The sequence below is a fragment of the Oncorhynchus gorbuscha genome, unplaced genomic scaffold (assembly GCF_021184085.1).
Source record: "Oncorhynchus gorbuscha isolate QuinsamMale2020 ecotype Even-year unplaced genomic scaffold, OgorEven_v1.0 Un_scaffold_536, whole genome shotgun sequence".
In the NCBI taxonomy this organism is placed as follows: Eukaryota; Metazoa; Chordata; class Actinopteri; order Salmoniformes; family Salmonidae; genus Oncorhynchus; species Oncorhynchus gorbuscha.
Genome location: NW_025745360.1, coordinates 104060 through 119040, shown reverse-complemented (window position 1 = coordinate 119040; position 14981 = coordinate 104060). Strand labels below are relative to the sequence as shown.

The 14981-nt window shown below is 41.1% G+C and overlaps 2 protein-coding genes across 2 annotated transcripts; one reads left to right on the top strand and one right to left on the bottom strand.

Annotated features, from left to right (window-relative positions):
• Nucleotides 1–1893: 1893 nt before the first annotated feature.
• LOC124018508 (C-C motif chemokine 13-like) lies at nucleotides 1894–3417 on the bottom strand. The gene is made up of 3 exons (XM_046333838.1): nucleotides 3026–3417; nucleotides 2692–2809; nucleotides 1894–2449 (listed from the first exon to the last, which is right to left on the bottom strand). Exons 1-3 carry the CDS (start codon nucleotides 3087–3089, stop codon nucleotides 2356–2358), a joined length of 276 nt encoding a protein of 91 aa, XP_046189794.1. The 5' UTR covers nucleotides 3090–3417; the 3' UTR covers nucleotides 1894–2355.
• On the top strand, nucleotides 3099–13975 carry LOC124018491. Its single transcript, XM_046333819.1, has 4 exons — nucleotides 3099–3304; nucleotides 12335–12582; nucleotides 12705–12822; nucleotides 13065–13975. Exons 1-4 carry the CDS (start codon nucleotides 3099–3101, stop codon nucleotides 13156–13158), a joined length of 666 nt encoding a protein of 221 aa, XP_046189775.1. The 3' UTR covers nucleotides 13159–13975.
• The last annotated feature ends 1006 nt before the right edge of the window (nucleotides 13976–14981 follow it).

Here is a 14981-nt window from a genome sequence, read left to right as displayed (position 1 = left end):
TAACAGACTGTTATTACAGCATTATACCAGTTCATATAGTAACACTGTTATTACAGCATTATACCAGTTCATATAGTAACAGACTGTTATTACAGCATTATACCAGTTCATATAGTAACAGACTGTTATTACAGCATTATACCAGTTCATATAGTAACACTGTTATTACAGCATTATACCAGTTCATATAGTAACAGACTGTTATTACAGCATTATACCAGTTCATATAGTAACAGTTCATATAGTAACTGTTATTACAGCATTATACCAGTTCATATAGTAACAGACTGTTATTACAGCATTATACCAGTTCATATAGTAACAGACTGTTATTACAGCATTATACCAGTTCATATAGTAACACTGTTATTACAGCATTATACCAGTTCATATAGTAACACTGTTATTACAGCATTATACCAGTTCATATAGTAACACTGTTATTACAGCATTATACCAGTTCATATAGTAACACTGTTATTACAGCATTATACCAGTTCATATAGTAACAGACTGTTATTACAGCATTATACCAGTTCATATAGTAACACTGTTATTACAGCATTATACCAGTTCATATAGTAACAGACTGTTATTACAGCATTATACCAGTTCATATAGTAACACTGTTATTACAGCATTATACCAGTTCATATAGTAACAGACTGTTATTACAGCATTATACCAGTTCATTATACCAGTTCATATAGTAACACTGTTATTACAGCATTATACCAGTTCATATAGTAACACTGTTATTACAGCATTATACCAGTTCATATAGTAACACTGTTATTACAGCATTATACCAGTTCATATAGTAACACTGTTATTACAGCATTATACCAGTTCATATAGTAACAGACTGTTATTACAGCATTATACCAGTTCATATAGTAACAGACTGTTATTACAGCATTATACCAGTTCATATAGTAACAGACTGTTATTACAGCATTATACCAGTTCATATAGTAACACTGTTATTACAGCATTATACCAGTTCATATAGTAACAGACTGTTATTACAGCATTATACCAGTTCATATAGTAACAGACTGTTATTACAGCATTATACCAGTTCATATAGTAACAGACTGTTATTACAGCATTATACCAGTTCATATAGTAACAGACTGTTATTACAGCATTATACCAGTTCATATAGTAACACTGTTATTACAGCATTATACCAGTTCATATAGTAACACTGTTATTACAGCATTATACCAGTTCATATAGTAACAGTTATTACATTATACCAGTTCATATAGTAACAGACTGTTATTACAGCATTATACCAGTTCATATATAACAGACTGTTATTACAGCATTATACCAGTTCATATAGTAACTGTTATTACAGCATTATACCAGTTCATATAGTAACAGACTGTTATTACAGCATTATACCAGTTCATATAGTAACAGACTGTTATTACAGCATTATACCAGTTCATATAGTAACACTGTTATTACAGCATTATACCAGTTCATAATAAAAATGAAATGTCTAGGAAGTTAGTTCCGTTTTGCTCCAGTAGATGGCATCAGTCAGTTTTGATGCGATCGATGAGAGGGATTTGAAATGGCGTGTGACAGAGGCTGTCATTATAAATATGAATTTGTTCTTCGCTGACTTGCCTAGTTAAATAAATAAAAGAAAAACTCGACACCAGTGTCAAGCATCGCTGTGGAAACACATGAGACTCTTTGTGGAGTCCATGCCTTCACTAACTGAGGCTGTTCTGAGGGACAAAAGGGAGACTCAATATTACGAAGGTGTTCCTCATTTTTGGGGAACTATAATATAATATAATAATAATAATAATAATATAATATAATGTATATTCTCAACACATTAACAATGCTGAAATGAATATCAGAGAATTATTCAGAGTACTTGATTTATTTAAACAGCTGCAGATTGAGAACATGTACACAACCCATTAATATATACATCATTATAGTAGAATAGACCTAGTTATAACCCATCAATATATATATCAGTATAGTAGAATAGACCTAATTACAACCCATATATATCCATTAATACATTCATTGAATCATATGAACCACTCTTTCACAGGATGTTTGAAATTTTCAATGGCTTTACAAAATATAAAATATTAAATAGTTTACTGAATAGTTACATGTCAAATATGTTTACAGTTATAGAAAAATAAACAATTAGTATATCCTAGACCTAGTACATTACATTGAACCTAATCCATACCAATCTCTGATAGGATATTGACATGCATGACAAGGTTTGAGTCACTAATGGTAACCTATTCCCTTTAAAGTGCACCAACAAGGGGTTGGGGTGTTAGGGGGTGATGGTGGTCGATGACATCATTGTCGCCTGCTCTCAATCTTGGTCACATGACTCTGGACCCAGGCTTCAGAAGGGTCAACACAAAATGTCTTCCCTTTCTTTGTGGTGAAACTGCAACAGATACACAACAACACATTGTCTCTCAGAACATCCAGTCTGTAATATGAACGGCTCCGTCTTGTACAGTGTAGCCTGGATGTAGCCTGGTTCCAGGTGTGTTTGTGCTATCATACCAACTCCTTGTCACTCCTGGTCGTGTTTGGCATGACAAGGAGTTGACGTGAAGTCACAAACAGATCTGGGACCAGGCTAGCCCAGAGGTTTACGGTTTACACTAGACTATGCTTACTTACATCAGTGCTTTGCGAGGGCAGCTACTGGAGGTTGTTCTGAGAGAAACTACTTGTTGAAGAGGGATCCTCGCGCTGAATTTCATACAGCATTCAGGTGCTATTTCCAACGCGATGACACCTGTAAACAAACCACAGTTAACATAACGATCTCCAGGTATGTCTCCGACAGCGTATTACACAGCATTGCTACACACACACACACACACACACACACACACACACACACACACACACACACACACACACACACACACACACACACACACACACACACACACACACACACACACACACACACACACACACACACACACACACACACACACACACACACCTGCAGAAGTCGTATGCAGGGAGCAGAGCAGTCCCAGGAGGAGTAGAGCAGTCAGGGTCTTCATGGTTCAGAGATGGTTGAGATGCTGAAGATTGTATTGTCTGAGATGTTCTCTGATGTTCTGGTCTCTGATGCTCTGGTCTCTGATGATCTGGTCTCTGATGATCTGGTCTCTGATGCTCTGGTCTCTGATGTTCTGGTCTCTGATGTTCTGGTCTCTGATGCTCTAGTCTGGTTCTGTGTCAGAAGTCTAGCTGATGCTCTGGTTCTATGTCTGAGGTCTGATCTGACCTGTCTTTTATACAGAGAGCTGGTCCATCAGACCCATTGACACTTGATGGGGGAATCTCCCCTCTATTCCTTCATTCACTCTGAATATCTTTCTAAGAACCAACATGCTGCCCTTCAGGTTCCTCTTCCTCAATTCTCTGTAACTCTGTTTCCTCCAGGATGTTCAGCAGCGCTGCTATTTTCTGAAATACTCAGAATACATTTACTGGAGAATTGCATATCAAAGGAAGGATATTAAAGTGGACTATATACTATGATACATTACATCAAGTACAAGAACAATTCAGATTAAATGAAGTTCTCTACATCATAACCAACGAGTTTGGAAATAAATTATTGAAATCAACTATGTGTCTTTCAACTTTTAAATGCAGATTTTAGGATGTGTGTATTTTGATTTAAAACATGTAGCATACTGTTAATCTTTACATCATAGTGAAATGAAATCATAGAGTCTTTTTATATCAATTCATCTCAGATTTAGTGGGGTGTTGTTTGTGTCTTCCCTCAGTTTGGAAGGTCCCTGGAACTGAAGTTTGATCCATCTGCTAACCATGTGTATGTGACAAATACAATTTGATTTGATTTGATTTGAGCCATAACAAAAACATTCTACAGTTGCTATATCCATTATTGGACTAATAAAATTAATGATATACACACATTGATTCTTGAAGAATATAACTTATAAATGCTTGAGTTTAGTTTAACTGTCATACCCCCATCAGAACCCAGAATATAAGCTTATTTTACTATCATTTAAAACATAGGAAATGTAAACACCCACTGTATATCCTGAGAACATGGTTAAAACTATCATGTTGACATCATGGATGGTCAGTCCTTCCATCCGTAGCTCTGTCTATGAATGTGAGAATGGTTACATTTATCCAAACCATCCCTGGCTTTTCACAAAACCAAGGACAGGAAATATTTTGTTATACTATGGGCAGTTATGGACCGGACAAGACTCCTGTATCTCTCCCTACACTCACACCAACTTCACTAGACTACTGTATCTCTCCCTACACTAACACCAACTTCACTAGACTACAGTAGACTCTGTATCTCTCCCTACACTCACACCAACTTCACTAGACTACTGTATCTCTCCCTACACTAACACCAACTTCACTAGACTACAGTAGACTCTGTATCTCTCCCTACCCTCACACCAACTTCACTAGACTACTGTATCTCTCCCTACACTCACACCAACTTCACTAGACTACTGTAGACTCTGTATCTCTCCCTACACTCACACCAACTTCACTAGACTACTGTATCTCTCCCCACACTCACACCAACTTCACTAGACTACTGTATCTGTATCTCCCCTACACTCACACCAACTTCACTAGACTACTGTATCTCTCCCCACACTCACACCAACTTCACTAGACTACTGTATCTCTCCCTACACTCACACCAACTTCACTAGACTACTGTAGACTCTGTATCTCTCCCCACACTGACACCAACTTCACTAGACTACTGTACTCTCCCCACATTCACACCAACTTCACTAGACTACTGTATCTCTCCCCACACTCACACCAACTTCACTAGACTACTGTATCTCTCCCCACACTCACACCAACTTCACTAGACTACTGTATCTCTCCCTACACTCACACCAACTTCACTAGACTACTGTACTCTCCCCACATTCACACCAACTTCACTAGACTACAGTATCTCTCCCTACACTCACACCAACTTCACTAGACTACTGTATCTCTCCCTACACTCACACCAACTTCACTAGACTACTGTATCTCTCCCCACACTCACACTCAGCAGAAACAGCCTTTCACTGTAAAATATAATTTCAAGAAATTCTAGAAAAATGATTCCATTATGTTCTGTATTCAAAATGACAGAAGACTTCCTGTAGGCCTGATATGTAATCATACTGACTGACCCATCTGTCTATACAATCATACTGACTGACCCATCTGGCTCTACAATCATACTGACTGACCCATCTGGCTCTACAATCATACTGACTGACCCATCTGTTATACAATCATACTGACTGACCCATCTGGCTCTACAATCATACTGACTGACCCATCTGGCTCTACAATCATACTGAATGACCCATCTGTCTCTACAATCATACTGACTGACCCATCTGTTATACAATCATACTGACTGACCCATCTGTTATACAATCATACTGACTGACCCATCTGTTATACAATCATACTGACTGACCCCATCTGTTATACAATCATACTGACTGACCCATCTGGCTCTACAATCATACTGACTGACCCATCTGTCTCTACAATCATACTGACTGACCCATCTGGCTCTACAATCATACTGACTGACCCATCTGTTATACAATCATACTGACTGACCCATCTGTCTATACAATCATACTGACTGACCCATCTGGCTCTACAATCATACTGACTGACCCATCTGTCTATACAATCATACTGACTGACCCATCTGTCTATACAATCATACTGACTGACCCATCTGTCTATACAATCATACTGACTGACCCATCTGGCTCTACAATCATACTGACTGACCCATCTGTTATACAATCATACTGACTGACCCATCTGGCTCTACAATCATACTGACTGACCCATCTGTCTATACAATCATACTGACTGACCCATCTGTTATACAATCATACTGACTGACCCATCTGGCTCTACAATCATACTGACTGACCCATCTGTTATACAATCATACTGACTGACCCATCTGTCTATACAATCATACTGACTGACCAATCTGTCTATACAATCATACTGACTGACCCATCTGGCTCTACAATCACAATCTGGCTCTACAATCATACTGACTGACCCATCTGGCTCTACAATCATACTGACTGACCCATCTGTTATACAATCATACTGACTGACCCATCTGGCTCTACAATCACACTGACTGACCCATCTGGCTCTACAATCATACTGACTGACCCATCTGTCTATACAATCATACTGACTGACCAATCTGTCTATACAATCATACTGACTGACCAATCTGTCTATACAATCATACTGACTGACCCATCTGGCTCTACAATCATACTGACTGACCCATCTGGCTCTACAATCATACTGACTGACCCATCTGGCTCTACAATCATACTGACTGACCCATCTGGCTCTACAATCATACTGACTGACCCATCTGTTATACAATCATACTGACTGACCCATCTGTCTATACAATCATACTGACTGACCCATCTGTCTCTACAATCATACTGACTGACCCATCTGTTATACAATCATACTGACTGATCTGTTATACAATCATACTGACTGACCCATCTGGCTCTACAATCATACTGACTGACCCATCTGTCTCTACAATCATACTGACTGACCCATCTGTTATACAATCATACTGACTGACCCATCTGTCTCTACAATCATACTGACTGACCCCAATGGGTTAGTCCACCATCCCAATGGGTTAATCTGGCTCTACAATCATACTGACTGACCCATCTGTTATACAATCATACTGACTGACCCATCTGTCTCTACAACCATACTGACTGACCCATCTGGCTCTACAATCATACTGACTGACCCATCTGGCTCTACAATCATACTGACTGACCCATCTGGCTCTACAATCATACTGACTGACCCATCTGTTATACAATCATACTGACTGACCCATCTGTCTCTACAATCATACTGACTGACCCATCTGGCTCTACAATCATACTGACTGACCCATCTGGCTCTACAATCATACTGACTGACCCATCTGTCTCTACAATCATACTGACTGACCCATCTGTTATACAATCATACTGACTGACCCATCTGGCTCTACAATCATACTGACTGACCCATCTGGCTCTACAATCATACTGACTGACCCATCTGTTATACAATCATACTGACTGACCCATCTGTCTATACAATCATACTGACTGACCCATCTGGCTCTACAATCATACTGACTGACCCATCTGTTATACAATCATACTGACTGACCCATCTGTCTCTACAATCATACTGACCCACCCATCTGGCTCTACAATCATACTGACTGACCCATCTGTTATACAATCATACTGACTGACCCATCTGGCTCTACAATCATACTCTGGCTCTACAATCATACTGACTGACCCATCTGTTATACAATCATACTGACTGACCCATCTGTCTATACAATCATACTGACTGACCCATCTGTGACCCATATACAATCATACTGACTGACCCATCTGGCTATACAATCATACTGACTGACCCATCTGTTATACAATCATACTGACTGACCCATCTGGCTCTACAATCATACTGACTGACCCATCTGTTATACAATCATACTGACTGACCCATCTGGCTCTACAATCATACTGACTGACCCATCTGGCTCTACAATCATACTGACTGACCCATCTGTCTATACAATCATACTGACTGACCAATCTGTCTATACAATCTTACTGACTGACCAATCTGTCTATACAATCATACTGACTGACCCATCTGGCTCTACAATCATACTGACTGACCCATCTGGCTCTACAATCATACTGACTGACCCATCTGGCTCTACAATCATACTGACTGACCCATCTGGCTCTACAATCATACTTACACCCAAAAGGGGCATACAATCATACTGACTGACCCATCTGTCTAGGGTCATACTGACTGACCCATCTGTCTCTACAATCATACTGACTGACCCATCTGGTATACAATCATACTGACTGATCTGTCATACATCTGGCTCTACAATCATACTGACTGACCCATCTGTCTCTACAATCATACTGACTGACCCATCTGTTCACAATCATAGGGTGACTGATACAATCATCAATCTGGCTCTACAATCATACTGACTGACCCATCTGTTATACAATCATACTGACTGACCCATCTGTCTCTACAACCATACTGACTGACCCATCTGGCTCTACAATCATACTGACTGACCCATCTGGCTCTACAATCATACTGACTGACCCATCTGGCTCTACAATCATACTGACTGACCCATCTGTTATACAATCATACTGACTGACCCATCTGTCTCTACAATCATACTGACTGACCCATCTGGCTCTACAATCATACTGACTGACCCATCTGGCTCTACAATCATACTGACTGACCCATCTGTCTCTACAATCATACTGACTGACCCATCTGTTATACAATCATACTGACTGACCCATCTGGCTCTACAATCATACTGACTGACCCATGTGGCTCTACAATCATACTGACTGACCCATCTGTTATACAATCATACTGACTGACCCATCTGTCTATACAATCATACTGACTGACCCATCTGGCTCTACAATCATACTGACTGACCCATCTGGCTCTACAATCATACTGACTGACCCATCTGTCTCTACAATCATACTGACTGACCCATCTGGCTCTACAATCATACTGACTGACCCATATTGCTCTACAATCATACTGACTGACCCATCTGTTATACAATCATATTGACTGACCCATCTGGCTCTACAATCATATTGACTGACCCATCTGGCTCTACAATCATACTGACTGACCCATCTGTTATACAATCATACTGACTGACCCATCTGTCTCTACAATCATACTGACTGACCCATCTGGCTCTACAATCATACTGACTGACCCATCTGTTATACAATCATACTGACTGACCCATCAGGATATACAATCATACTGACTGACCCATCTGTTATACAATCATACTGACTGACCCATCTTGCTCTTCAATCATACTGACTGACCCATCTGGCTCTACAATCATACTGACTGACCCATCTGGCTCTACAATCATACTGACTGACCCATCTTGCTCTACAATCATACTGACTGACCCATCTGTCTATACAATCATACTGACTGACCCATCTGGATCTACAATCATACTGACTGATGGCTCTCTTTCTATATGATTAAATTATCAGGGATCGAGGTAAGACCCAGATGCAGACTGTGTCGCAGTAACAATGTTTATTACAGCAAAAGGGGCAAAGGTACAGGACGGCAGGCAGGTTCAGGGTCAGGGTCAGGGTCAGGGTCAGGGGCTCAGGCTCAGGGTCAGGGTCAGGGTCAGGGTCAGGGTCAGGCTCAGTCAGGGTCAGGCTCAGGGTCAGGCTCAGGGTCAGGGTCAGGGTCAGGGTCAAGGTCAGGGGTCAGGGGCAGGCAGAGTGGTCTGCCAGGTGGGTACAGCGTCAGGACAGGCAGGGGTTAAAAACCAGGAGGACGAGGGAAGAGCTGAGCTGACACAAAACCGCTGGTTGGCTTGACAAAACAAGACAAACTGGCAACAGACAAACAGAGAACACAGGTATAAATACCCAGGGGATAATGGGGAAGATGGGCAACACCTGGAGGGGGGTGGAGACAATCACAAGGACAGGTGAAACAGATCAGGGTGTGACGTAAATACGTTTCAAGTGAAGATGCATATTTAGCTGACACGCGCACTGAATCAAGTATCCTGTTTTTGTTCAGTTCAGAAAGACTCAAGTAAAGGGAGACGTCTTTTTAAAATAACTCTCACTTCCCTGTTCTGTCACCAGAACTTCGTATGATGCAAATGACTGCGGCTTTTCTAAGAACAAACACTGCAGCTCTCTTCTCTCATTGTCATTCTCAAAATGTTTGTAATAATTTGAAGCCAGAGTTCACAGTACTGCACAGAGTTACTGGTGGAAACAGGGAGGGACTGACAGTAACTGAACTGGCATGCAAATAACAAACATGTTCATTAAGAAACAGATTATTTTATAACGTGCTTTGAACATTTCTTTGTGTACAACCGTTTCTGAGAGTGTCGTTCCAGTTGTAGTGTTCTGTTGTGTGATGTCATAATAGTGTTCTGTTGTGTGATGTCATAATAGTGTTCTGTTGTGTGATGTCATAATAGTGGTGGAAACAGGGAGGGACTGAGAGTAACTGAACTGGCATGCAAATAACAAACATTTTCATTAAAATACAGAATAATTTTTCAATGTCTGCTCAGAGAAGTGAATGAAGGAATAATAAATTAACAAATGAATGTATTTATGAATAAATGAATTAAAACAAACTACAGTTACCACCCAGCAAACATGACCCCATTTGCCCCATGTGGACGCGGGCTAGTCCACACCAAGACCACACCATCCCAATGGGTTAGTCCACACCAAGACCACACCATCCCAATGGGTTAGTCCACACCAAGACCACACCATCCCAACGGGCTAGTCCACACCAAGCCCACACCATCCCAATGGGTTAGTCCACACCAAGACCACATAAAGATTGTAAGTCGCTCTGGATAAGAGCGTCTGCTAAATGACTTAAATGTAAATGTAAATGTAAAGAGCACACCATCCCTACGGGTTCGTCCATACCAGGCCCACACCAGCCCAACGGGCTTGTCCACACTAAGCCCACACCAAGCCCACACCACCCAACGGGTTAGTCCACACCAAGCCCTCACCATCCCAATGGGTTAGTCCACACCAAGACCACATAAAGAGCACACCATCCCTACGGGTTCGTCCATACCAGGCCCACACCAGCCCAACGGGCTCGTCCACACTAAGCCCACACCAAGCCCACACCACCCAACGGGTTAGTCCACACCAAGCCCACACCAACCCAACGGGCTAATCCACACCAAGCCCACACCAACCCAACGGGCTAATCCACACCAAGCCCACACCAACCCAACGGGTTAGTCCACACCAAGCCCACACCAACCCAACCGGCTCGTCCACACCAAGCCCACACCAACCCAACGGGCTCGTCCACACCAAGCCCACACCAACCCAACGGGCTAATCCACACCAAGCTCACACCAACCCAACGGGTTAGTCCACACCAAGCCCACAGCAACCCAACGGGCTAATCCACACCAACCCAACGGGCTAATCCACACCAAACCCACACCAACCCAACGGGCTAATCCACACCAAGCCCACACCAACCCAACGGGCTAATCCACACCAAGCCCACACCAACCCAACGGGCTAATCCACACCAAGCCCACACCAACCCAACGGGTTAATCCACACCAAGCCCACACCAACCCAACGGGCTCGTCCACACCAAGCCCACACCAACCCAACGGGCTAATCCACACCAAGCCCACACCAACCCAATGGGTTAGTCCACATCCAGTGCCAGCTACTTCATAGTGTTGAGGCGGGGGCTCATTAGAATATTTTGGGACATGGTTTGCACACAGTTCTTCTCCTCACCTGCCTTGGGGCGACCTACCTTGGGGCCACCTGCCTTGAGGACCATCGTGGAGCCGATGAGCAAATTGCTTGTTTGCCGAATGTGGGCAGCCTACAGGGACCAATATTGTAGCCTTCATTACTTATAATTCTTCTAAATAAAAATGACATTTTTATATATCTGAATGAATTGGAAATAATACCCACAGTCTGTGTATGGATTTAATAAGCAGTAATATGTCTGAAGGATTCTGTTGCAACAGTGAGGCATTGAAAAGAAAGGTGAGGAGGAGAGATCTGAGGAGACAGGATCTTAGAAAGACTCCTGACTGAGAACAGCAATACAGGTATTGTTCTTATCAACATGGACACATCCTTATATCTGCATTTAAACGTCGAAAGAGACAATAGTTGAATTGAAGTGTAACTTAGAAACGAGTTGGTTATGATGTAGAGAATTTAATTTAATCTGAACAGTTGTTGTATTTGATGTAATGTATCATATAGTATATAGTCCACTTTAATATCCTTCCTTTGATATGCAATTCTCCAGTAAATGTATTCTGAGTATTTCAGAAAATAGCAGCGCTGCTGAACATCCTGGAGGAAACAGAGTTACAGAGAATTGAAGAAGAGGAACCTGAAGGGCAGCATGTTGGTTCTTAGAAAGATATTCAGAGTGAATGAAGGAATAGAGGGGAGATTCCCCCGTCAATTGTCAATGGGTCTGATGGACCAGCTCTCTGTATAAAAGACAGGTCAGATCAGACCTCAGACATAGAACCAGAGCATCAGCTAGACTTCTGACACAGAACCAGACCAGAGCATCAGAGACCAGAACATCAGAGACCAGAACATCAGAGACCAGAGCATCAGAGACCAGAACATCAGAAACCAGAGCATCAGAGACCAAAGCATCAGAAACCAGAGCATCAGAGACCAGAGCATCAGAGAACATCTCAGACAAGACAATCTTCAGCATCTCAACCATCTCTGAACCATGAAGACCCTGACTGCTCTACTCCTCCTGGGACTGCTCTGCTCCTGCATACGACGTCTGCACAAGGTACGTGTGTGTGTGTGTGTGTGTGTGTGTGTGTGTATGTGTAGCAATGCTGTGTAATACGCTGTTGGAGACACACCTGGTGATCTTTATGTTAACTGTGGTTTATGATCATTTGTTTACAGGTGTCATCGCGTTGGAAACGTCAACTGACTGCTGTATGAAATTCAGCGCGAGGATCCCTCTTCAACAAGTAGTTTCTCTCAGAACAACCTCCAGTAGCTGCCCTCGCAAAGCACTGATGTAAGTAAGCATAGTCTAGTGTAAACCGTAAACCTCTGGGCTAGCCTGGTCCCAGATCTGTTTGTGACTTCACGTCAACTCCTTGTCATGCCAAACACGACCAGGAGTGACAAGGAGTTGGTATGATAGCACAAACACACCTGGAACCAGGCTACATCCAGGCTACACTGTACAAGACGCAGCCGTTCATATTACAGACTGGATGTTCTGAGAGACAATGTGTTGTTGTGTATCTGTTGCAGTTTCACCACAAAGAAAGGGAGGACATTTTGTGTTGACCCTTCTGAAGCCTGGGTCCAGAGTCATGTGACCAAGATTGAGAGCAGGCGACAATGATGTCATCGACCACCATCACCCCCTAACACCCCAACCCCTTGTTGGTGCACTTTAAAGGGAATAGGTTACCATTAGTGACTCAAACCTTGTCATGCATGTCAATACCCTATCTGAGATTGGTATAGATTAGGTTCAGTGTAATGTACTAGGTTAATATCCTATCTGAGATTGGTATAGAGGAGGTTCAGTGTAATGTACTAGGTTAATACCCTATCTGAGATTGGTATGGATTAGGTTCAATGTAATGTACTAGGTTAATATCCTATCTGAGATTGGTATGGATTAGGTTCAATGTAATGTACTAGGTTAATATCCTATCTGAGATTGGTATGGATTAGGTTCAATGTAATGTACTAGGTTAATATCCTATCTGAGATTGGTATGGATTAGGTTCAATGTAATGTACTAGGTTAATATCCTATCTGAGATTGGTATGGATTAGGTTCAATGTAATGTACTAGGTTAATATCCTATCTGAGATTGGTATGGATTAGGTTCAATGTAATGTACTAGGTTAATATCCTATCTGAGATTGGTATGGATTAGGTTCAATGTAATGTACTAGGTTAATATCCTATCTGAGATTGGTATGGATTAGGTTCAATGTAATGTACTAGGTTAATATCCTATCTGAGATTGGTATGGATTAGGTTCAATGTAATATACTAGGTTAATATCCTATCTGAGATTGATATAGAATAGGTTCAGTTTAATGTACTAGGTTTATGATATACTACTTGTTTATTTTTCTAAAACTGTAAACATATTTGACATGTTTAACCTATTTAATATTTTGTAAAGCCTTTGAAGATTTCAACCATCCTGTGAAAGAGTGGTTCATATTATTCAATTAATGTATTAATGGGTTGTAACTAGGTCTATTCTACTGATATATATATTAATGGGTTGTAACTAGGTCTATTCTACTGATATATATATTAATGGGTTGTAACTAGGTCTATTCTACTGATATAGATATTAATGGGTTGTAACTAGGTCTATTCTACTGATATATATATTAATGGGTTGTAACTAGGTCTATTCTACTGATATAGATATTAATGGGTTGTAACTAGGTCTATTCTACTATACTGATGTATATATTAATGGGTTGTAACTAGGTCTATTCTACTGATATATATATTAATGGGTTGTAACTAGGTCTATTCTACTGATATATATATTAATGGGTTGTAACTAGGTCTATTCTACTGATATAGATATTAATGGGTTGTAACTAGGTCTATTCTACTGATATAGATATTAATGGGTTGTAACTAGGTCTATTCTACTGATATAGATATTAATGGGTTGTAACTAGGTCTATTCTACTGATATAGATATTAATGGGTTGTAACTAGGTCTATTCTAGAGGAACACACCCTTATGTAAAAGGACAGGCCGCTGAGATAATATGCTACCATGGCAACCTTAATACATACCCTCAGGCAGCCAAAGCTGACCAATCACAGCAGATTCCTCCTTTCCTATGTTTGTCAAGGCACATGCGTGATTGGTTGTAAGGGAGAAAGGTGGTGTTGTTGACGTGCCTTGGATGGGTTTAGATTAGAACTCACCTGGGCTGCGTTCAGCAGGGCACGACGTTGTGGAATTGTGTCAGCTCTATTCATAGCATTTCTCTCTGCAGTGTTCAGTGTATTACAACCTGCTGAACGCAGCCCTGCTGAAGTTAGACTTCTGTAGACTGCATTTTAATCATCCCTCTTATCATTTGTATTGCATGAATGTTGAACAATTTATGTTCTGGAAATAATCTGGGATTCACAGATTATTTATTAAAAACAACACATTGAAACTGACGT